This window comes from Miniopterus natalensis, chromosome 13 (genome assembly GCF_054644295.1).
Source record: "Miniopterus natalensis isolate mMinNat1 chromosome 13, mMinNat1.hap1, whole genome shotgun sequence".
Lineage (NCBI taxonomy): Eukaryota > Metazoa > Chordata > Mammalia > Chiroptera > Miniopteridae > Miniopterus > Miniopterus natalensis.
This window is the reverse complement of record NC_142093.1, coordinates 54,365,142-54,386,716: the sequence shown is the minus strand read 5'-3', so window position 1 is coordinate 54,386,716 and position 21,575 is coordinate 54,365,142. Positions and strand designations below refer to the sequence as shown.

General features: G+C 37.5%; 1 protein-coding gene across 1 annotated transcript in view; it reads right to left on the bottom strand.

Moving 5' to 3' along the window:
- The window catches only part of VWA3B (von Willebrand factor A domain containing 3B), a 137,088-nt gene that overhangs the window by 53,422 nt on the left and 62,091 nt on the right, over positions 1 to 21,575 (bottom strand). Inside the window, exons 12-15 of the mRNA XM_087823772.1 lie at positions 19,868 to 19,966; positions 16,340 to 16,522; positions 4,054 to 4,181; positions 1,637 to 1,794 (exon numbers count right to left, since the gene is read on the bottom strand). Coding sequence (XP_087679898.1) covers positions 1,637 to 1,794; positions 4,054 to 4,181; positions 16,340 to 16,522; positions 19,868 to 19,966 — 568 coding nt within the window. The remainder of the gene's footprint in view (positions 1 to 1,636; positions 1,795 to 4,053; positions 4,182 to 16,339; positions 16,523 to 19,867; positions 19,967 to 21,575) is intronic.

Genomic DNA, 21,575 nt, shown 5'->3' with positions numbered 1-21,575 from the left:
AGTGGAATCAAACTAGAATTCAATAAGAGGAAGACAACAGGAAAAAATCTCTACGTACATGGAAGTTAAATAATACATTTATCAATAATCCATAGGTCAAAGAAAAAGTCTTTAAAGGAAGTAAAAATACTTAGGAATGGCCCTAGCTGGTTTGGCTCAATGGTTAAGAGTGTTGGCCTGTGGACTAAAGGGTCCTGGGTTTGATTCCTGGTCAAGGGCACATACCTCAGTTGCAGGCTTGATCCCAGGCCCTAGTCAGGGCACATGCAGGAGGCAACCAATCGATGTGTCTCTCTCACATTGATGTTTCTCTCTCTCCCTCTCTCTCTCCCTTCCACTCTCTCTGAAAAACAATGTAAAAAATATTCTCGGGTGAGGATTTTTAAAAAAAGCTTAGAAATGAATAAAATCCAAAACACAACAAATCAAAATACATGAGATGCAGCTAAAACAGTACAGAGAGGGAAATTTATAGCACTAAATACTTACATTGGAAATGAAGAAATAACTGGTATCAATAATAGAATCCTAACTAAAGAAACTAGAAAACAAAGGGCAAAAGAAACTAAAGGAGGAGAAGAGAGGAAGCAAAAAGAGCAGAAATCAATAAAATTGAATATAGTAAAACATTGAGAAATCGATGAGACAAAAAGCTGTTGATAAAATCTCTAGCAAGACTGAAAAAGACAAATAAGAAAGAGAGAGAGGGAGGGAGAGAGAGAGAAGATAGACATAACACTAATATTAGGAATAAAATAGGGGACATCACTATAGCCTTTGCAGCTATTAAAAAGGTAATAAAGGAATACAATAAATAACTTTGCACACATAAATCTGACAACTTAGAAAAAAATAGACCACTTCCTCAAAAACCACTAACTGCCAAAAAGTGAAACTTATGTTCACATAAACCTTGTATATGAATATTTATAACTGCTTTATTTGTAATACCCCCAAACTGGAAACAACCCAAATATTCTTCAATAGATGAATGGTTAAACTAACTCTGACATATTTATATCACTGAGTACTATGCAGCAATTAAAAGGAATGAACTGTTGATACATGCAAAAACTAAGCCAACCCCAAAGGTTATGTACTGCATGATTCCATTTATATAACATTTTTGAAATAGTTTTTTAGAAATGGAGAATTTAGTGGTTTCCTGAGGCTTAGGAAAGATAGGTGTAGTTGCAAAAGAGCAATGCCAGGGATCCTTGTGGTGATGGAACTATTTCTGTATCTTGACTGTGGTGGTGGAAACATGAAACTACTCCATGTGATAAAATTGTATAGAACTACACACACACACACACACACACACACACACACAAATGAACACAGTAAAACTGGATAAGCTGAACAAGATCATGGATTGTTTCAATGTTAATATCCTGGTGGAATATTGCATTATTATGTTTTGCAAGATGTCACCACTGGGGGAACTGGGTGAAGGGTAGGTATACAGGATTTCTCTGAATTATTTCTTACAAGTGCATGTGAATATACAATTATTTCAATTAAAAAAACACAGGTTTAGGCTTCTTTTATAATATCATGTGGGTTTAGTTTTATTCTACCTTTTGCATTGAAGAATAACCAGTAATAACATTCAAACCATTTTGTTCACTGATACCTGCGTGGAGGACTTTCTTTTTCTGAATCTTTTGATTTGAAAGGTCCTCTGGTACTCTCAACATAGTTAGGGAGGACACCTGTGTTGCTTCAACATCAGAGTGAAGATTCACACATTTTTCTGGGATTGAAACCAAGGAACAGATTTCTTTTTGATGCCTGTTTTGATTTAGATAAAAAGCAGACAAATAAAAAGAAAGAACAAAAAGAAAAAAGAGGGAAAACATAAATTTTTCATCAAGAAGGCAGTTAGATCAATAGTCATGTTGAAAGCTACAAACTTAAAGAAGTGAGCACCCCCTCCCCCTCTTTTAGGTAACGTATAAGAACAGTCCTTGATAACTGCCCCATGCAGAGAGTAGACAGGGACCCAGATCTGTAGCCATGAGATATGGCTCACATCACAGCTTTCGTCCTTTCTGACTGTGTGACTCAGTGAAGCCACTCAGTCCTCTTTAAATTTCGTCACTTTCCTCATCTACAGCTGTGCTCTGACTGCATGGGGCTGATGTGAGGATTAACAGGAGGAGAGCCAGTTGTAAACCAGAAAGCTTTACAGGAACCCATTTCTTTAATCAAAGGGTTGAACAATCAACTTTTATAAAAGCCAAAGGAGGGGAACCCCTGCTTGGACTACCTGTACCAACACCAGATCACAGCAAAACATTCTGGTGAAGATCTGGGGCCAGGAGGGACCCCAGAAATGCCCCAGTATTTTCCCAGACACACCTTCTCTGAAGCTCTGAACACAGCAGCCACAGAGAGGAAAGTTTCCAGAACAATCTCCTGCACTGGCACGTACAGCATGTCCTCCTTCTTCGGCATCCCCCTACCCCCTGCCAACCTCCATGGAGCTCCCACCCAATGTGTAAGATCCTGTGTGTCCCACCCACACGGCATCCTACGACAGAAGGGGCCAGACTCACATTCATTGGTGCTTCCCAGTTCTCCCGGTTACTGACTTATACTCAATAATGTTTGAAAAAAGAAGGAAGGGAGAGGATATTTAGGGCTATTTTTTTTTCAGCGGGTGGAAAACTAGAACATGGGAATTTGTTTTTGACTGGAGTTAAATTGGTAAATAACTTTTCCTAATGTTATGTTACAAGGAAATGTAGAAGAGGCACTGTGTTTACTCTTGCCTTTATATTAATTCAGAGCTCTTATTATGTGCCAGGTATGTCCTTGTTTAGTCCACCTAACAATTCTATGACTACCATTATTCCCATGAGGAAACTGAGGCCCAACAAGGTTAAGTAACTTGCCCAGAGTTACGTAACACGCAATGCTTGGAAGCCTGGATTAAAACGCTTTTCCACTTGACTCTGGAACCTGCCCCTACCAGTCCCCAAAAAATAAATATGAAGAACTAGAATGCATCCACTACTTAATCAATAGCAAATACAGTCAACGGAACAAGCCAACTTTCTGAGATTTTTAGTTTGATTAAACAAGGGGACCAGGACAGTTGAGGCACTGGCTGAAGTGCAGAGACGGTAATTTACACCAAAGTGCTGCCGATTGACTTGATTCTAAATTTATTTGTTCAAATTCTCTCAATTTAGAAGATGTACCTGAGCTTTCCCAAACAAATACTTAAAATTGATGCTGTAAAATCTCATTATAAGAGATGCCCAGTATGATAGTTATCTTGTTTTGATTTCATGCTCATACCCTGCCCCCAGCTCATATTAATGCTTAATTTGCTAATAGAAAGACAGTGAATTTTGATGAAGAGGAAATGCTGATTAATAAATGTATTTCAACTCCTTTCCATTTTGCTATCACTCTTTAAATAAAAATCCTCCTGAGAGAGTATTTCTATGAAGCTGTGATACTTGAATATCTGTACAATGCTAAATCATTTTCATAAGATTTGACACATTTTTTTGAATGTTGGGGCTGGTTTTGATTTTTTTTAAAAAAAACTACTAATCAGAAATATATTAGAATACAGAGCGGGAAAAGACCGAAATCATCTATCCCAAATCCTACCACCAACACCCACAATTTCAAAGATGAAGAAACTGAGACCCACAGCAATGGATGGGGGTGGGGGGTAAGAATTTGCCAGAGTGGAGCTGGACCTTGGGTCAGGTCTCCTTCACTACACACTCCTGCTCTGCTCTCTCACTTGGGTTGGGGCCCTGTTTACACTGGGTGCGGATGAAGCCAGCACTGCTCTTAGGTCCATGCAAGGACTTCAGAACTTACTTATCAAGGTGAACATGTGGCCAATCATTATTAAATTATTAGAAGATAAATTATCTTTGCTTTAAAAAAATCCTTACGTAATCATACTGTGCGATTCTTTTCAAAGAAATACCACAAAGCACTGCGGAAGGAGGAAGTGTCAAGGAGAGGGAGCAGCGCATCAGAGGGGGCCCAGTGAAGGGAAATGCAGTTGGGCACGCTCACTTGTCGCCTTCCTTTTCGCCGTTGTACCACCAGTCCATGATCAAGGACTCAGAATAAAGGTTTTGCATCTTCTCCAGGTCATTGCGTCCCTGCTCCATTTCCTTAATTAAAAGAGTGAGATCTTCATTCTGCCAAAATGAAAAGTGAACACACTGTGAGATTATATAAGAGCTCACACTGCAAACATTTCTAACCCAAAACCAAGTGTATCAGGGAAAGAAGAATCTAAGAATCTAAAAAATTTCATGTAGTTCTTACATTATTCCATTTTATTTATTGTCATCAGTATTAGAGATGTCCCCCAATTCCCCCCTCCTTTATCCCCTCCACCCAGCCCCCACCCCACCCCTGGCCTTCACTACACTTTTGTCTGTGTCCCTGGGCTATGCATATAAATTATTTGGTTAATCTCTTCCTGTCTACCCCCAACCCCCTCCTCTCTGAGATCTGTCAGTCTGTTCCATGTATCCATGCCTCTGGACCTATTTTGTTTGTCAGTTTATTTTGTTCATTAGATTTCACATATAAGCAAGATCATGTGATGTTTGTCTTTCTCTGTGTGGCTTATTTCGCTTAGCATAATAATCTCCAGGTCCCTCCATGCTGTCTCAAAGGGTAATAGATCTTTTTTACAGCTGCATAGTATTCCATTGTGTAAATGTACTACAGCTTTTTTATTCACTCATCTACTGATGGGCAGGCACTTGGGCTATTTCCTGATCTTAGCTATTGTAAATAATGCTCATTATTCTGTTTTTAAACAGCTTTATTGAGATATAATTTATATACAATAACCTAAATGTATGAAAAAGGTGCCGTTGGAAGAGTTTTGACATTCACGCCTGTGAAATCATCATTGCCATCAAGACAATAAACATATCCATCACCCCCAAAAGTTTCCTCATGCCCATTGTAAATCTGCTCTCTCCCACTTCAAGACCCCTCTCCCTCCATTCCCAAGCAACCATTCATCTGCTTTCTGTCACTATACATTAGTTTAATTTTCTGGATTTTTATATAAATGGAATCATAGATGTACTCTTTTTCCTTCACTCATACAATTATTTTCAGCTTCATTCATGTTGTAGCATGAATCAATAATTCATTCATTTTTATTGCTCAGTAGTATTATATTGTATACCAAATACCTGTTGATGAACATTTGAGTTGTTTCCAGGTTTGGGCTATTATACATAAAACTATGCACATTTGTGTACAAGTCTTTGTATGAATATCTGCTTTCATTTCTCTTGGGAAAATGTCTAGGAGTAGAATGGCTGGAGCATATGTTTGGTGATGTTAAGCTTTTAAAGAAACTACCAAACTCTTTTCCAGAATAGATGTACTAGTTTACATTCCCACCAGTAATGTATGAGAGTTCCAGTTCCTCCACATCCTTGCAAACATTTGGTAGGGTCAATCTTGGTTTTAATTTTACCTATTCTAACAGCTGGGCAGTGGTATCTCATCATGGTTTTAATTTGTATTTTCCCTAATGATTAATAATGTTAAGCATCTTTTCATGTTCTTATTTGCCATACATATGTCCTCTTTGGTGAAGCATCTGTTTAAATCTTTTGCCCATTTTTTGAGTTTCCTTACCATTGAGTTTTTAGAGATATTTATGTATTTTGGATGGAAGTCCGTTATTAGATATACAATTTGAAAATAATTTCTCCAAGTCTACAATTTGTCTTTTCATTATCTTAGCATTGTCTTTTAAAGAGAAGCTTTTAATTTTGATCAAGTCTAATTTATCAATTTGTTCTTATATGGATCATGCTTTTGAAATCCTATTAATTTTTTGTTTTTTGTCTAAGATAAGATGACAAAGGCTTTTTCATATCTTTTTCTCTAGAAGGAAAAAAACCTAGGTTTTACATTTAGGTCTATGAACCACTTACAGTTAATTTTTTAATAAGGTGTGAGGTATGGATTAAAGTTCATTTTTTGCATATGGATAGCCAACTTTTCCTACACCATTTCTTGAGGTAAAAAAAAAACCTATAACTATTTTTTCTTCACAGAATTGTCTTTGCATCTTTGCTGAAAATTAGTTGTTCATATAAGTGTCTATCTACTTATAGTTTCTCTATTCTGTTTCATTGATCTGTATGTCTATTTTTACATTAATACCACACTGTTTTAATTACTATAGCTTTATAATAAGCCTTGGAACCAGGTAGTGTTAGTCACCAACTTTGTTTTTCTTTTTCTAAGTTGTTTTGGCTATCCTAAATCCTTTGTATTTCCATAGAATTGGTTTGTCAGTTTTACAAAAAAGCCTGCTGTGATTTTGATTGCGATTGCAATAAGTCTATAGATTAATTGGGGAAAAAGGACATCAATATTGTCGTATCTTCTGGCCCATAAACAAGTTATATCTCTCAACAGTGTTCTGTAGTTTTCAGTGTGTTTTCACATATTTTGATAGATTTTTCCCTACATATTTAATATTTTTGATAGTAGTGTATTTTTATTGTCCTTTGCTAATAGATAGAAACAAAGTTCATTTTTTTATGTTAACTTTGCATCCTACATGTTGGACAGACATGAGCAGAGCAAGGACAATGGGCCAGATACAAAAACTCACTAGGACAGAAAGCCCCAGATGCCTAGCAAGGGGCAAAACTGGAAAAAAAAGAACCTTGTTCCCAGGGTAACCTATCTTCCCCCAGCATATCGCTGGTCATGCAATTGAGACCCACTGATCATTTCCTTCCTAAAGATAACAGCTTGGCCTCAGTTGTATCTCAGCTCCAGGCCCAGAAAAGCAGCAAAACCAGACAAGTGACACTGTGCTGCCTCTGGACCAGCTACATTGACTAATGACCCCTTGCCCTGACACTGACCAATCAGTGGAGACCACGATCCTGAAAGAGCTGGAAAGCTGATGAATATTCTATTGAGACACTCCCCTGAGACCTCCCCTAAGATTCCCACCTGCAAGAGAGAGAGAAATATGCTCAAGACAAAGGACCCAGTGCGATTTCCTTCCCCCTTCTTCCCTCCCAGACCCCATGAGACTTGCAACCAGGGGAGCAATGGGCAGCAGCAGCTTGTCCTAGGCTTACCCCCGAACCTGTCTCCAAGACCCCCTTTTCTCTGACTTCTCAGTGAGCCAAAGCAGTCCAGCATAGGCTCTCCTGTTCTTCTATGCACCTTCCTTGTTGCACTGTCCTAAGTATATTTTTGCTGCCATCATCGACCCAATAGCCCCTTGACTCAGTGCTCTGTAGCCCTTCCTTTTGGATGTCCCTATCCTCCATTCCCTTTCCCTTAAATAAATTTTATTTTTCTTTATCCAAGGTCTGAGATGGCTATTTAGCCTGCCTGAGCACCACCGACTTTAACCTTTCACTATAGTCTTGCTAAATTAACTTTAGTTCCAGTACTTTTTTTGTATATCCCATTGAATTTTCTTCATAGATAACTATGTTGAATGAAAATAAAGACAGTTTCACTTTATTCTTTCCAATCTGTATTTCTTCCCCCAGTCCATATCCACCCTGTTTTATTGTACTAACTAGAAACTCCATTACCCTGGGTTGAATAGGCATGGTAAAAGCAGACATCCTTGTCATTGTCCTGCTATTGAGGGAAAATATACACTCTTTTACCATTAAAGTATGATGTTAACTGTAAGTTTTTCACAAATAACCATTTATCAGATTGAGGAAGTCTCTGCTATTCATAGTTCACTGGCAGTTTTTATTAAAAATGTACATTGGATTTTGTCAAAGCTTTTTCTGCATAAATTGTAATGACTGTAAAGTTGGATTTTAAAGTATGTTAAGATGGTTAATTGCACCAACAGTGCATTTCTGGAATAAACTCAACTTGTTCATTATACATTAGACTTTTAATGTATACTTTACCTTCAATTTGCCAAATTCTGTTTAAAATTTTTTTGTCTATATGCATGAGGGATATTAGCCTATACATTTTTTATAATGTGTTTGTGAAGTTTTGGTATCAGGCTAATGTTAGCCTCATAGAATGAGTTGGGAAATATTCTCTTTGTTAAATTTTCTGAAAGAGTTTATGTAGAATTGATATTATTTTCTCCTTTATATATATATATATTTTTAATTTTATTATTGTTTAAAATATTACAGATGTCCCTTTTTCTCCCCAATGACCCGTTCCACCCCGTTCCTTCCCCCTCCCCAGTCCCTCTCCCCACCATTATCCATGTCCTTGGGTTGTGTCTATATGCACATAAATTCTTTGGTTATTCTCTCCCCCTTCACCCACCCACCCTCCTCCATCCCTCTGACATTCATCAGTCTCATCTATGCTTCCATGTCATTGAATCTATTCTGTTCATCAGTTTATTAAGTTCTTTAGATTCCATGTATAAGCGAGATCATGTGATATTTGTCTTTATATATTTTATACAAATCAGCACTAAAGTAATCTGCTACTGGAGTCTTCTTTGCAAAAAGGTTTTTAACTACAAATTCAATTTCTTAAATAGATGTAGGGCTGTTCAAATTACCTATCCTTGAGAGAGTTTTGGTAATTTGTGTCTTTTGAGCAATTTATCATTTAATCTTAGATGTGAATTTATTATTATTCTTTGCATTACCAGTAAATTGTTTTTGTCTTTTTAAAATTAACTTTTTATTTTCAGATAATTGTGTATTCACATACATTTGTAATAAATAATACAGAGAGATCCTATATACTCTTCACACAGTTTTCTCCAATGGTAACATATTGAAAATCAGTAATATAATATCAAACAAGGATTTTGGAATTGATATAACCCACCAATCATATTCTGATTTCCCCAGTCTTACTTGTCTTCAACTGTATGTGTACATGTGTGTGTATTTAGCTGTATATGATGTTCTCACCTGTATGGGCTTGTACATTTGCCACTGAAGTCAAGATACAGAACAGTTTCATCATCACAAGGAGGCCTCATGTTTCTCTTCTGTAATCACACCCACCTCCCTCCCACATCATTCCTAAACCTTAGCAACCACTAAATTGATCTCCATTTACAGTTTTTTCATTTCAAAAATGTTATACAAATGGAATCATATAGTATATAAATTTTTAAGCTTGGCTTTTTCCCCTCAGCAAAATTCCCTGGAAATTCATCCAAGTTGTGTCATGAATCAATAATTAATTCCTTTTATTACTGAGTAGTATTCTAGGATATGGACATACCACAGTTGATTTAACCATTCATCTGTTGAAGGACATCTGGGTTGTTTTGTGTTTCTGTCTAATACAAATTAAGTTGCTATCAACATTCAAGTATAGGCTTTTATGTGAGTATAAGTTTTTATTCTATGAAATATATGCCTAAAGGAGCAAGTATTGGGTCATACAGTAATTAAACATTAGTTTTTAAGCAAACTGTAAAACTTTCCCAGAGTGGCTACTATATTTTGCATTCCCACAAGCAATTACATAAAACTAATTAATGGTTCAGTTTCTCCTCATCTTTGCCAGCACTAAATTTTGTCACAATTTCTTATTTTAGCCATTCTGATGGGCATGTTGTGATATCTCATGGCAATTTGTTTATTTCCTTTTTAATACTTTTTTTTATTGATTTCAGAGAGGAAGGGAAAGGGAGAGAAAGAGAGATAGATCAGCTGCCTCCTGTACACCCTCTACTGGGGATTGAACCCACAAGCCAGGCATGTACCTGACCGGGAATCGAACCGTGACCTCCTGGTTCATAGGTCGCTGCTCAACCATTGAGCCATGCCGGCTGGGTGGCAGTTTAATTTGCATTCCCCTAACGGCTAATGATGTTGAACATCTTTTCATATGCTTATTTGCCATCTGTATATCCTCTTCAGTGAAATGTCTGTGCGTGTGTTTTGCCTATTTTCTGGTTGGATGATTTGGTTTTTACTCCTGAGTTTTTAGAGTTCTTCATATATTCTAGATACTAGGCCTTTGTCAGATATGTTGTTTGCAGATACTTTCTCCAAGTCTTTTCATTCTCTTAACAGGGTCTTTCACAAAACAAAAGGTTTCAACTTTGATGAGGTTTAACTTATTAATACTTTCCTTCATAGATCATGCTTTTGGTGTCAAGACTAAAAATTCTTTGCCTAGGCTAAGGTCCTCAAGATTTTTTCCCATATTTCTTTCTAAAAGTTTTATAGTTTTGTGTTTTATATTAATTTATTTTAATTCTCACCTGAGGATATATTTTTCCATTGATTTTTAGAGAGAGTGGAATCGAGGGAAGAGGGGGAGTGAGTGAGAGAGAGAAACATTGATGTGAGAGAGACACATTGATTGGTTGCTTCCCACAAGCGCCCTGACCAGGCCATAGATCAAGCCTGCAACCGGAGGTACTTGCCCTTGACCAACAATCGAACCCCAGACCCTTCAGTCAGTGGATCGACCCTCTAACTACTGAGCAAAACTGGTCAGGGTTTATGATTTATATTTAAGTCAGTGCTCCATTTTGAGTTAATATCTGCATGAGTGAGATGTAGGTTGAGGTTTACTGTTTTGCCTATGAATGTCGAGTTGTCCCAATCATTTGTTGAAAGGGCTCTCCTTCCTCTATTGTTTTTGCATCTTTGCAGTTTGGCATATTGTGTGAGTGTATTTCTGGGTTCTACATTCCATTCCATTGGCCTTTATGTCTATTCCTCCACCAATGCCATACTGTCTTGATTAATGCAGCTACAGAATAAGCTTTATTCCAACGTTAATCTTTTTCAATATTGTTTAAGCTCTTCTAGGTGCCTGTGTCTTGACATATAAATTTTAGAATAAGCTTAAATATGTCTATTAAAAACATTTGTGAGATTTGGATAGGAATTTTATTAAACCTATAGATCAAATAAGGGGGAACTGACATCTCTAATATGTTGAGTCATCCATTCTGAGAACATGATGTCTGTCCATTAATCTAGGTCTTTGATTTCTTACTACTGCATTTTAAACTTTTCAGCATAAAAATTATGTACGTTTTCAATGTATACTTATTTCATTTTCTTTTGCACAATTATAAATTGCATTGACTATTTAGTTTTGACTTCTGCATGTTCACTTTTACTTTATCAAAATGTGATTGAATTTTGTGTATTGATCTTGTAACCAGTGATCCTGCTGAACTAACTTAATAGTTCTAGAAGTTTTATTGTCGATCTCTTGGGGTTTCCTATGTAGACAATATGTTACTACAAAAAGGGAGACAGTTCTATTCCTTCTTTTCCAATTTGTATGCCTTTTATTTCCTTCGTTGTCTTGTTGCCATGGGTGTAAGGCTTCTGGTAGTATGCTGAATAAGAGTGGTTAGAATGGATGTCCTTGTCTCTTTCTTGATCTTAGGACGAAATTAATCAACCTTTTACTATTAGCTATGATTTTAGCTATAGGTGTTATGATGATGTAAGTTGGGAAGTTCACCTTTATTCCTATTTTGCTGAGAGTTTTTATCACGAATGGGTGTAGGATTCAGTCAAGGCCTTTTCTGCACAACTGATATGACCATATGATTTCTCTTCTTTATCAATTGATATGCCACATTATATTACTGATTTTCTAATATTGAACCAGCTTTGTATACCTAGAATAAATTCCCCTTGGTCTTAATGAATAACTCTTTTAATACATTGTTGGATTCAGATTACTAACATTTAATTGAGGACTTCTGCATCTTTGTTCCTGAGGGATATTGGTATGTAGATTTTTTAATACTGCCTATTTGGTTATGGTGTCAAAGTACTACTAGCCTCATAAAATGAATTAGAAAATGATCCATCCTCCTCTATTTGTTGAAATAAATTGGTTTAGTTATTCTTTGAATGTTTAATAAAATTCTCCATGGAGCAATCTTGGCCTGGATATTTCTTTTTCAGAAGTTTTAAAATTATTAATTCAATATATTCACATTGTCCATTTTATCTTGGCTGAGTTATGGTAGTTTCTAGTTTTTGTGGAAGTGATCCATTTTTTCCTAAGTTGTCAATTTATGAGAGTAAGTTGTCCATTGTATTTCTTTATTATCTTTTTAAAGACTACAAGATCTTTTGTGATGTCCTCTAATTTCATTTCTGATATTAGTGGTTTGTGAAAGCTATTTTTGCCTTCATCAGCCTTCCAAGAGGTTTCATCAATTCTTGAGTTTTTCCCCAAAGAAAGAGCTTTTTGTCTTATTGACTTCCTCTACTTTTTTTCTATTTTCAATTTCATTGATTTATGCTCTTTTATTAATTGTTTCCTTCCTCCCGCTTGCTTTGGGTTTATTTTGCTTCTTGTTCTAGTTTCTTGGGGCAGGAACTCAGATTGTTGATTGAATACCTTTCTTTGTTTCCAACAGAAGCATTTAGTACTATAAATTTTACTCCCAACAGTTTTAGCTTCATCCCACATAGTTTGATATGTGGTGTTTTTTTAATTCAGTTTTAAGTACTTTTTATTTCCTTTGAGACTTCTTTGACCTCTGGGTTATTTAGGACTGTGTTGTTTAAATTCCATGTGTTAGACATTTTCCTACTGTCTTTCTTTTATTAATTTCTAGTTTGATTTCACCATGGTCAGAGGGCAAACTGTGATTTCAAGTCTTTCATATTAGTTGAGGTTTGTTTATCACCCATTTTATGGCCTATCTTGATGAATATTTTGTGAGCACTGGAAAAATGTGTATTCTACTGTTATGGTGGGGAGTGTTATATCTACATCAACTAGATCCTGATGGTTGATTGTGTTGTTCAGATCTTCTCTGTTCTTGTTGATTTTATGTCTAGTAGTTCTATCAGTTGCTGAGAGGGAAATGTTGAGGTTTCCAACTATAATTTTGTATTTATCCATTTGTCTTTTTAATTCTGTCAGATTTTGGTTCATACTGATTTGTACTGGTTTGCTGTACTGGTTTGTGCACACATATTTAGAACCTTTATATTTTCTTGGTGGATTGATTCTCTTATTATTATGTAAATTTTATTTGCTCTGAAGTCTACTTTATTAGTTATTAACATAGCCAGTCCAGCTTTTTAATATTTATATGGTATGTCTTTTCCATCCTTTTATTGGAACCTACCTCTGTCATTGTATGTGAAGTGAGTTTATTGTAAGCAGCATATAATTCAGTCACGTTCTTCTATACACTCTACCAATACATGTTTTTTTATGCAATTAGAACATTTACATTTAAAGTAATTATTGATGTTAGCACTTACTTCTGTTATTTTATTATTTTCTATTTGTTTTCATTGGTCTTGTTCCTCTGTTTCTCTTTTCTTGCCTTTCTCCAGGTTACTTTAACTTTTAAAAATAATTCTATCTTGGTTCATTTGTAGTGCTTTTGAGTGTATCTCCTTGTATGGTTTTAATAATGGTTTCTTAGAGTATGAAAACATATGTATGTGATTATAAAAGTGTACTAGCAATCAATATTTTACTACTTTGAGAGAAATATGAAAATTTCACTTCTATTTAGGTCCATTTACTTTACTCCCTTTTAAATATTATTGTCTTGAGGATCCAATAGTGCTATATTTTTATTTCAATTAGCAAATATGATTAATAAATCACATGAGGAAAGGATAGTCTAGTCTATCTATTGATATTTTTTTATCTTTTTTCCTTCCTTCCTGATGTTCCAAGATTTCTTTCCTTATGAATTCCTTTTGCTTGAAGAACTTCTCAATAGCCAATATAAGAGCAGGTCTTTTAGCAACAAATTCTTTTAAATTTTATTTTTCTGAGAATATTTTCATTTCCTCTGCATTTCTGAAGGATAGTTTTATCAGATATAAAATTTGTGGTTGATGGCTCTTTACTTTATTGTGCCACTTTTTTTCCTGGCCTTCTTGGTTATAAGTGAGAAATTTTCTGTCAAATCCACTGCCAATTTGATGTCATTTCTTTCAGATTATTTTCAAGATTTTTTTCCTTGATCTTTGATTTTTAAATGTCTAAATATGATGTGCCTTGACATGAGTTTCTTTGGGTTTATCTTGTTTGGAATTTACTTAGCTTTTCAAATCTGTATATTTGAATTTTTCATCAAATTTCAAAAGTTTTCGGCTACTATTTCTTCACATAGTCTTTCACTTTCTTTCTACTCTCCTTGGGGAACTCTTATGATACTATGTTGGCTCTTTTGTTATTGTCCCTGTGGTTCTTTACTTTTTTTAGCCTATTTTCTCTCTTTTGTTCAGATTGGCAGAATTCTATTGTCTGACCTCAAGTTCACTGACTGTTCTGTCATCTCCACTCTACTATTGAGCCTATTCAGTGAGTTTGATTTTAGAGAGAGAGAGAAAAAAAATCGATGTGAGAGATGTGAGAGAGAAACATCACATTGATTGGTTGCCTCCTGCACATGCCCCAATTGAGGACCAAACCAGTAACTTGGGTGTATGCCCTGACCAGGAATCTAACCAGCAATCTTTTTGGTGTACAGGACAGTGCTTCAACCAACTGAGCCACACTAGCCAGGGAAGTTTTTGTATATTTTGAAGAGTGTTTATTTAACCTTCCTTTTTGAAAGATATCTTCACAATGTATAGATTATACAAGGATAGGTTTTTCTTTCAGTACTTTAAAAAGTGTTACTCCACTGTATTTTCACTTGCATTGTTCACGATGGGAAGTCAGCTGTCTCATCCGTATGTATATCCTTCCTCTGTACATAACATGTCTTCTTTCTCCCTGTTCTTTTAAGGTTTTCTCTTTGTCAGTGCTTCTGAGAAGTTTGATTCTGATGTGACTTGGTGTGGTTTTCTTCATGTTTCTTGTGCTTGGGATTTAATAAGCTTCTTGGACCTGTGGGTTTATAGTTTTAATCCAAGTTGGAAATATTGTGGCCACTATTTCTTCAATTACACATTTATTAGGCTACTTGAATTTTTCCTCAACTCACTGAAGCCTCTTTTTTTGTTTGCTTTTTGGTTTTAATTCTTTTTTTCTCTGTGTTACATTTGGATAGTTTCAATCTTTTGTTCTGCAATGTTTGATCTGTTGTTTATCCCCTTCCATGTATTTTTCATCTCATACACTGTAGTTTCCATCTTTACAAGTTTGATTTGTGTCTTACATGTAGCTTCCATGTCTCTCCCTAACTTTGCGAATATATCTAATACAATTACATTAACTGTTTTAATGCATGAATACTGACATCTGAGTCAGTTATGGGTATGTTTTTATTTTTCTGTTTACATTTTTCTTCATTATGTGCCTATGTTTTACTGCTTCTTTGCATACCTGGTACTACTTGATTGGATGCCAGAAATTTTCAGTTTCACTTTGTTGGGTGGTGGATATTTTTGCTTTCCTGTAAGTATTCTTGAGGTTTGATCAGGGATGCAGTAAAGTCCCTTGGGAACAGTGTGATCCTTTTGCTTCTTGGATTTAAGATTTTCTAGGAAGAATTGGAGCAGCATTAGGTTGCTCCCAATACTGAGGCAAGACCATTTTGTATACTCCACTCATACTTATAACTAGGGTTATAAGGTTTTCCAGTCTAGTTTATAGGAGTAGTCACTATTCCCAGCTCTGTGTGGACTCCAACTTCTCTTCCCTGCAATCTTCTTGAATGATTCATTCCCCAGACCCCAGTAGTTTCCTCACATGTAAGCACTAATCAATACTCTGGCTTGTCCTGGATTTAAAGGTCACTCCTCAGGACAGACAATGAGATGAAAAACACATTATCTAGAAGGGCATTCTTAAAATATATATCCTCAGGCCAAGACTGGAGGATTGAAAAATAGAATTTTATTTACTTTTTCCCATTAGCCCATTAGAATGAATTGCTTCATCAGATGGTCACATGGTTATATAGCCAAAGAACTTAGAAGACAACTACCTAGCAACTGAATTTTTTTATAGTATCTGATATAGGTCCATAAACAGCAGTGGTTAAGAGATTTCACATATGGATCCCTGGGCTGCTTGTTAAAAATACAGATTCCTAAAGTTTGGCAAAATGTTGATAGTTGTTGAATTTGACTGATGGATACATAAAAGTCCATGTACTCTTCTACTTTTGTAAGTTTGAAACTTTCCACAATAAAAAGCTTAGTGGAAAACCAAATCTATTAAGATTCCTGGGCTTCTGTGCCTAGAGCCTGATTTGGTAGTTCTGAAGTGGGGCCCAGGAATCTGTATTTTCACAAGTGCCCTTGCCCACGTGGTCCTTGAGAAACACTGATATGCTCATATTAAATGATCCATTTGCTCGACTTAATTGTCTTTATGGTTGCTGTTTTAACAATTAAGGTATTGTCCCTGGGCCTCCAGAGTAATGTTCAATTAAGTGAACATGCCTCTCAGCTCATCAAGCTCTTACCTGAACAGCCTCCATAGGACAGGGATCCTTGGAGCCCAATTTGTAAGAATGGAACTCTCCTCCAGTCAAAGAAGCAAGTTCTTTCAAAAAGTCGTTTGCAATCTTATCATTGTAATTGAAGGAGATGGTATAAATAGGAATTTTCTGAAAAACTTTGACTTGGTCTATAACCATTTCAGGTGGCTGAATTGATAAGTTTTGAGGGAGGGGGAAGAGGAGATAGAAAAAGAGAAAAAGAGAAAGAAAATAATAAGATGTAAAATCCTTTAGTATTTGCTCGAGATAGTGAAACCTCAACTAGTAATTACCTATATAGCAGTGAGTGGCTTCTGAGAAAGGTATCAATTCAATTCGGTAAGGAAAGCAAACACTGCCAGACAGTGAGAGTACAAAGAGGTCCTTGCCCTCTGAGGGTAGGAAAAAGAATCTGGGAGAAAGGTTTGGCTAATCAAGTCCCTCAGCCTGAGGTGCACCTAAACTTAGAATCCATGCTTCTCAAGTGTTGGGCTATGCATTAGATCCCCTAAAGTACTGCAGTCAGAGGCCATGAGTAGAACATCCTGACAGTCAGGATTCTACAGAGTGGGGACACTGGATCTTCAAGTGGCTTCCAAAGGTCTCTACCAAAAGAGCAATTTTCAGCTTCAGACAAGCCACTGTCAATGTGTATCCCACAGAGAGCAAACGAAGAGACATTAATTGTCCTTCTGTGTGCTGGGCACTCTGTTGGGGCATAGAATCCCAGTTAATCTTCACAACCATCTTGTGAAGTAGATTTGGAAAGACTGTGCTTCTTAATATCCTGCTAGCAGAAGTGTTACTTGGTACATCCTCTTTGGGGAGTGGGGTGCTATTTGACACTATCTATCAAAACATGCATTTTGACTGAGTCCACCTCTCAGAATTTACACTACAGATTTACTCATACATGTGCAAAATTATACACACACACACACACACACACATAGTTACTTTTGCAACATTGTGTATAACAGAAAGATTGAAAACAACCTAAATGTCGATCTTCAGGGAACATGGCTAAGTAGCCATGTGGTAGAATAGTAGGCAGCTATTAAAAAATGAGGAAGCCCGACCAGGGTGGCTCAGCGGTTGAGCATCTACTTATGATCCAGGCCATCAAGGTTCGATTCCTGGTCAGGGCATACGCCCAGGTTATGAGCCTGATCCCCAGTGGGGGGCATGCAGGAGGTAGCCAATCAGTGATTCTCATCACTGATGTTTCTATCTATCTCTGTACCTCTCCCTTCCTCACTCTGAAATCAATAAAGGCATTTTTTTTTAAAAAAGAGGAAGCTCTTTATGAAATGATAATAAGTAATCTCTAAGGTATATTGTTTTATTTAAAAAGGCCCTCAGAATTGTCTGTGTAACATGCTACCACTTGTATATTTTTAAAGGAAATATATATAAATACATACCTGCTTGCAAACAAACTACATCTGAAAGAAGATAGAAGACACTGGTAACACACATTGCCTCTTAGCTGGTGAACAGGAAATGGGAAGGAGAATTTTCTCTGTATATCTTTTTGTACCTTTGTAATTTGTACCATGTAAGTGTATTACTATTCACAAATTAAATAAAATTAATTTTGAAGGTAGATGCTTTATTAATGGAATATGATGCAGTCATTGAGAATGATGTTTCTTAAGAATTTCTCATGACTTGAAAAAATTGCACATATAAGATTTTAAAAAAGCAGGATGCAAAATTGAATTATGAATGATTTAACTTTTGTTCTTTCTTATGCTTATGCTTGTCTATTTTTCTAAATTGCAATAAAATCAGTGAGAAATTAGTCGAAAGAAAAGGACCTCTTGTCCAGATGACTTTCAAATCAGAACCTCCAGCTTCCTATTTCTAGGGGCTTATGGGCATCCATGGACTACAGGCTCACAACTCAGCTTCCTCCATCAGCAACTTCCCAACCTGCTCCTGCTTTAAATTAAATCAGTCAATAATATAGTCATTATAACCAGAAATCAGTCATCTTGACTTCTTTCTCCCTTGTTCCCACTTCTCCTCACCTGGCCCCACAACCTCCTCCCAAATTGGTCACCGAGTCCTTTGAGGCCACTTCTATTATCTCATCTCTGAAGAGAGTCCCCTCGTCTCCCATGCTGCTGCTCCTACCTGAGGTGGGCCCTTACCAGTCTATCAAGATCTCCTCTTTCCCTGGCACTAGTCAGGCATATTTCTAAATACAGATGGATAAAACCATATGCTCCTCGGGGGAAACTTGCCTGGTTGTCTCTCCATCTTTTACAGCAAAATCCATTGCTCTGTGCACACAGACATCTCAGAGCACCAGCAAACTCACTCCCACACCGTGTCAGGGTTAATTGAACACGTCTAGCAGGTACCCTAAAGTGTTAGCTTCCCTAAGGCAGGGATCTTGTTCACCCCTGTAGCCTCACACCTGACGCCACACATAGAATGTAAACAGGGCACAACACTCTACTTCCAAAGAGAAAATACAGTGACGTTGATGGGAAAATCACGCCAAATACAACTTTATATACAACGTTTCTGCCACAATAAAGCTAATGCTGCAGTAAGTCCCGTTGCTTTACTATTTAATCACAAGACCACTGGACACAGGGTATTGTGCACCATTTGCCTGTCTTCACATGCAAACACCTCACAATGAAGGAAACAAGTCAGTACTAATTCATTTTCGTGGTTAATTTACATGGTACTGGCCTGCAAATCTGCATATTTATTTAATGCTCAGAGCATTAGTCTTTCATTCACAAAGCTCAAAAGAAGATGAACAGACTCTGCTAAAACGTTCAAATATCTCCAGTCAGGCTAAACAAAACAAAGAACATTTCACTAGAAAGGCACGCTTTTGTTTAAACGATCACTAAGTTAACATTAGGGGTAAAATCAAGGGCATGTGCAGTGACATGTTTAGATTCAGTCCCCAAAGGAAAAAAATCAAAAAGAATCCTCTCCCTCTTTGTTTATAATAAAATATAAACCAGTGTTCAATGGAAGATCTCCTTACATGGACTCAGTCTCCAACCCTGTGGGTGTGGGCGCATTAACCAGACAATACTCAGGGTCACATAAATTGTTCTCAGTGCTTCAGTAGACAAAGGAATTCCTCTGAGTATTTTCTCACCTCAGATCTGGGAACCCTCAGCCAAGGAAACATCTTTCTACAGCATTTATTTATTTATTTATTTGTTTATTTATGTATGTATTTATTTATTTTTAAAATATATCTTTATTGATTTCAGAAAGAGGAAGTGGGGGAGAGAGAGAGATAGAAGCATCAACGATGAGAGAGTCGTCATTGATTGGCTGCTTCCTGCATGCCCCCGACTGGGGATCAAGCACACAACCTGGGCATGTGCCCTGACCAGGAATCGAACCGTGATCTCCTGGGTGCCAGGTCGATGCTCAACTGCTGAGCCACACCCAGCAAGGCATGACAGTTTAAAAGGTCCCCCAAACCCATTCTCAGCAATGACTTTCAGGGTCCCCAACTTTGATAAGTACCTGGTCGGGTCTCCCATCTGTCAAAAGGTAGATTGCTTGTGTTTCTTTATCAGCAAAAGCAATTTTCAGGGCATGCAGAGTGTTTGTGGAACTCCCAACCTACAGAAGAGAGAGGGAGAAATACCAAGCATACACTTAAATCTCAAGAAAGATTTCAAACAAATGTTATTTTCTGCTTCCAAAAAAAATAGAAAAGTACTTGTGAAATAAAAGATACATTAAAATTATATTGAGATAATAATTTAAGCTCAGTAATTCCAAGTGTCAAACCCCTGAGTGTGCCATAAGGCCCCTCCCTGCCGATTCTGGGACTGCTGGAAGCCAGGACTATGGATCTCCTTTCCTGACGACAGAGCTCTTAATGCAATTCTATCTCTTCGTGTTTCTGTGTGAGGCACTAACTCAGTTGCTGCTCATTCAGCTGTCGGCACAGCTTAAACATGCAACCTGAGTATACCCTGGCAGGGATCATGCTTGTTTCAAACCAGGGTTGATTCATGATACTTAGTATTTGGCAAACATGAGTGTGGTATCATTGGCAATCTGGAGGTAAAACAAAGAAATTGTAAATTTTAAAACTCCTGAAGTTTGTGCCCAGGGATGTAGAAAACTGGCATGAGTGTCACTCCAAAACTCATAACAAAAAAGCCAGACAAACAGCAAGCAGGGAACTGCTGTTACACCCACCACAGTGCTCAGGTCACAGGACAGACAATTGGCCCCAAATATGGGGAGCAGTGGCACCTGCAGAGACAGACAAGATGCACACACTGGCTTTCTGGGACAGGATGCAGCCAGACATACGTAAGAAGAATTTATCTGGGCCCTGACCAGTGTTGCTCTGGCCAACTACACAAGTGGTTAGAGTGTAGGCCTGCACACCAAAGGGTCTTGGGTTAGATTCCTGGTCAAGGGCACATACCTTGGTTGCAGGTTTGATCCCTGGCCCCAGTCAGAGCCCATGCAGGAGGCAACCAATTGAAGTGTCTCTCCCATGTAGATGTTTCTCTCTCTCCCCATCCTTCCCTCCCTCCCTCCTTCCCTGCCTCCCTCCTACTCTCGCTAAAAAATTAATGGAAAAAAATATCCTCAGGTGAGAATTAACAAAAAAAGAAGAAAGAGAGAGAGAGAGAGAGAGAGGAAGGAAAGAAGGAAGGAAGGAAGGAAGGAAGGAAGGAAGGAAGGAAGGAAGGAAGGAAGGAAGGAAGGAAGGAAGGAAAAAGAAAGAATTTCTCTGGGATGACCAGTGAATCAGTAGAGGCTGCCCTGGTGTATGCTGGCTAGGTCTGGAGGCCACAGCTACAGGGGCATCTGTGCTCTCCTGAAGGCTTTTTCACCACAAACCCCAGAATGCTCAGAGAAGATGGGAGAGTCCCAAGAAAGTTTCTTTCATGGTGCAGGACCAGGGAAAGCAAACTGTCACCTGAATCTCCAGAGACCCCCTTTACTTCCCCTAGAGAACAAAAGCCTTAATCTGCATGTAGAGGGGAGTGTGGGGAGAAGGGCACCAACATGTCACCCTTGGGCACTGGTGAGAACCCCGGACAGCAAGAGGAAGGAAAGAGGGAGAAACAAACCCTCTACACCTGCAGGAGGAATGGGGTTGGGTTCTGGGCCCAGAGCTGCTGAGAGGGCCACACCCCTAGTGAAGGCACTGGCTGATGGGATTGGGTTAATGTAACCTTAGGAAAACAAACGAGTGTCTTTG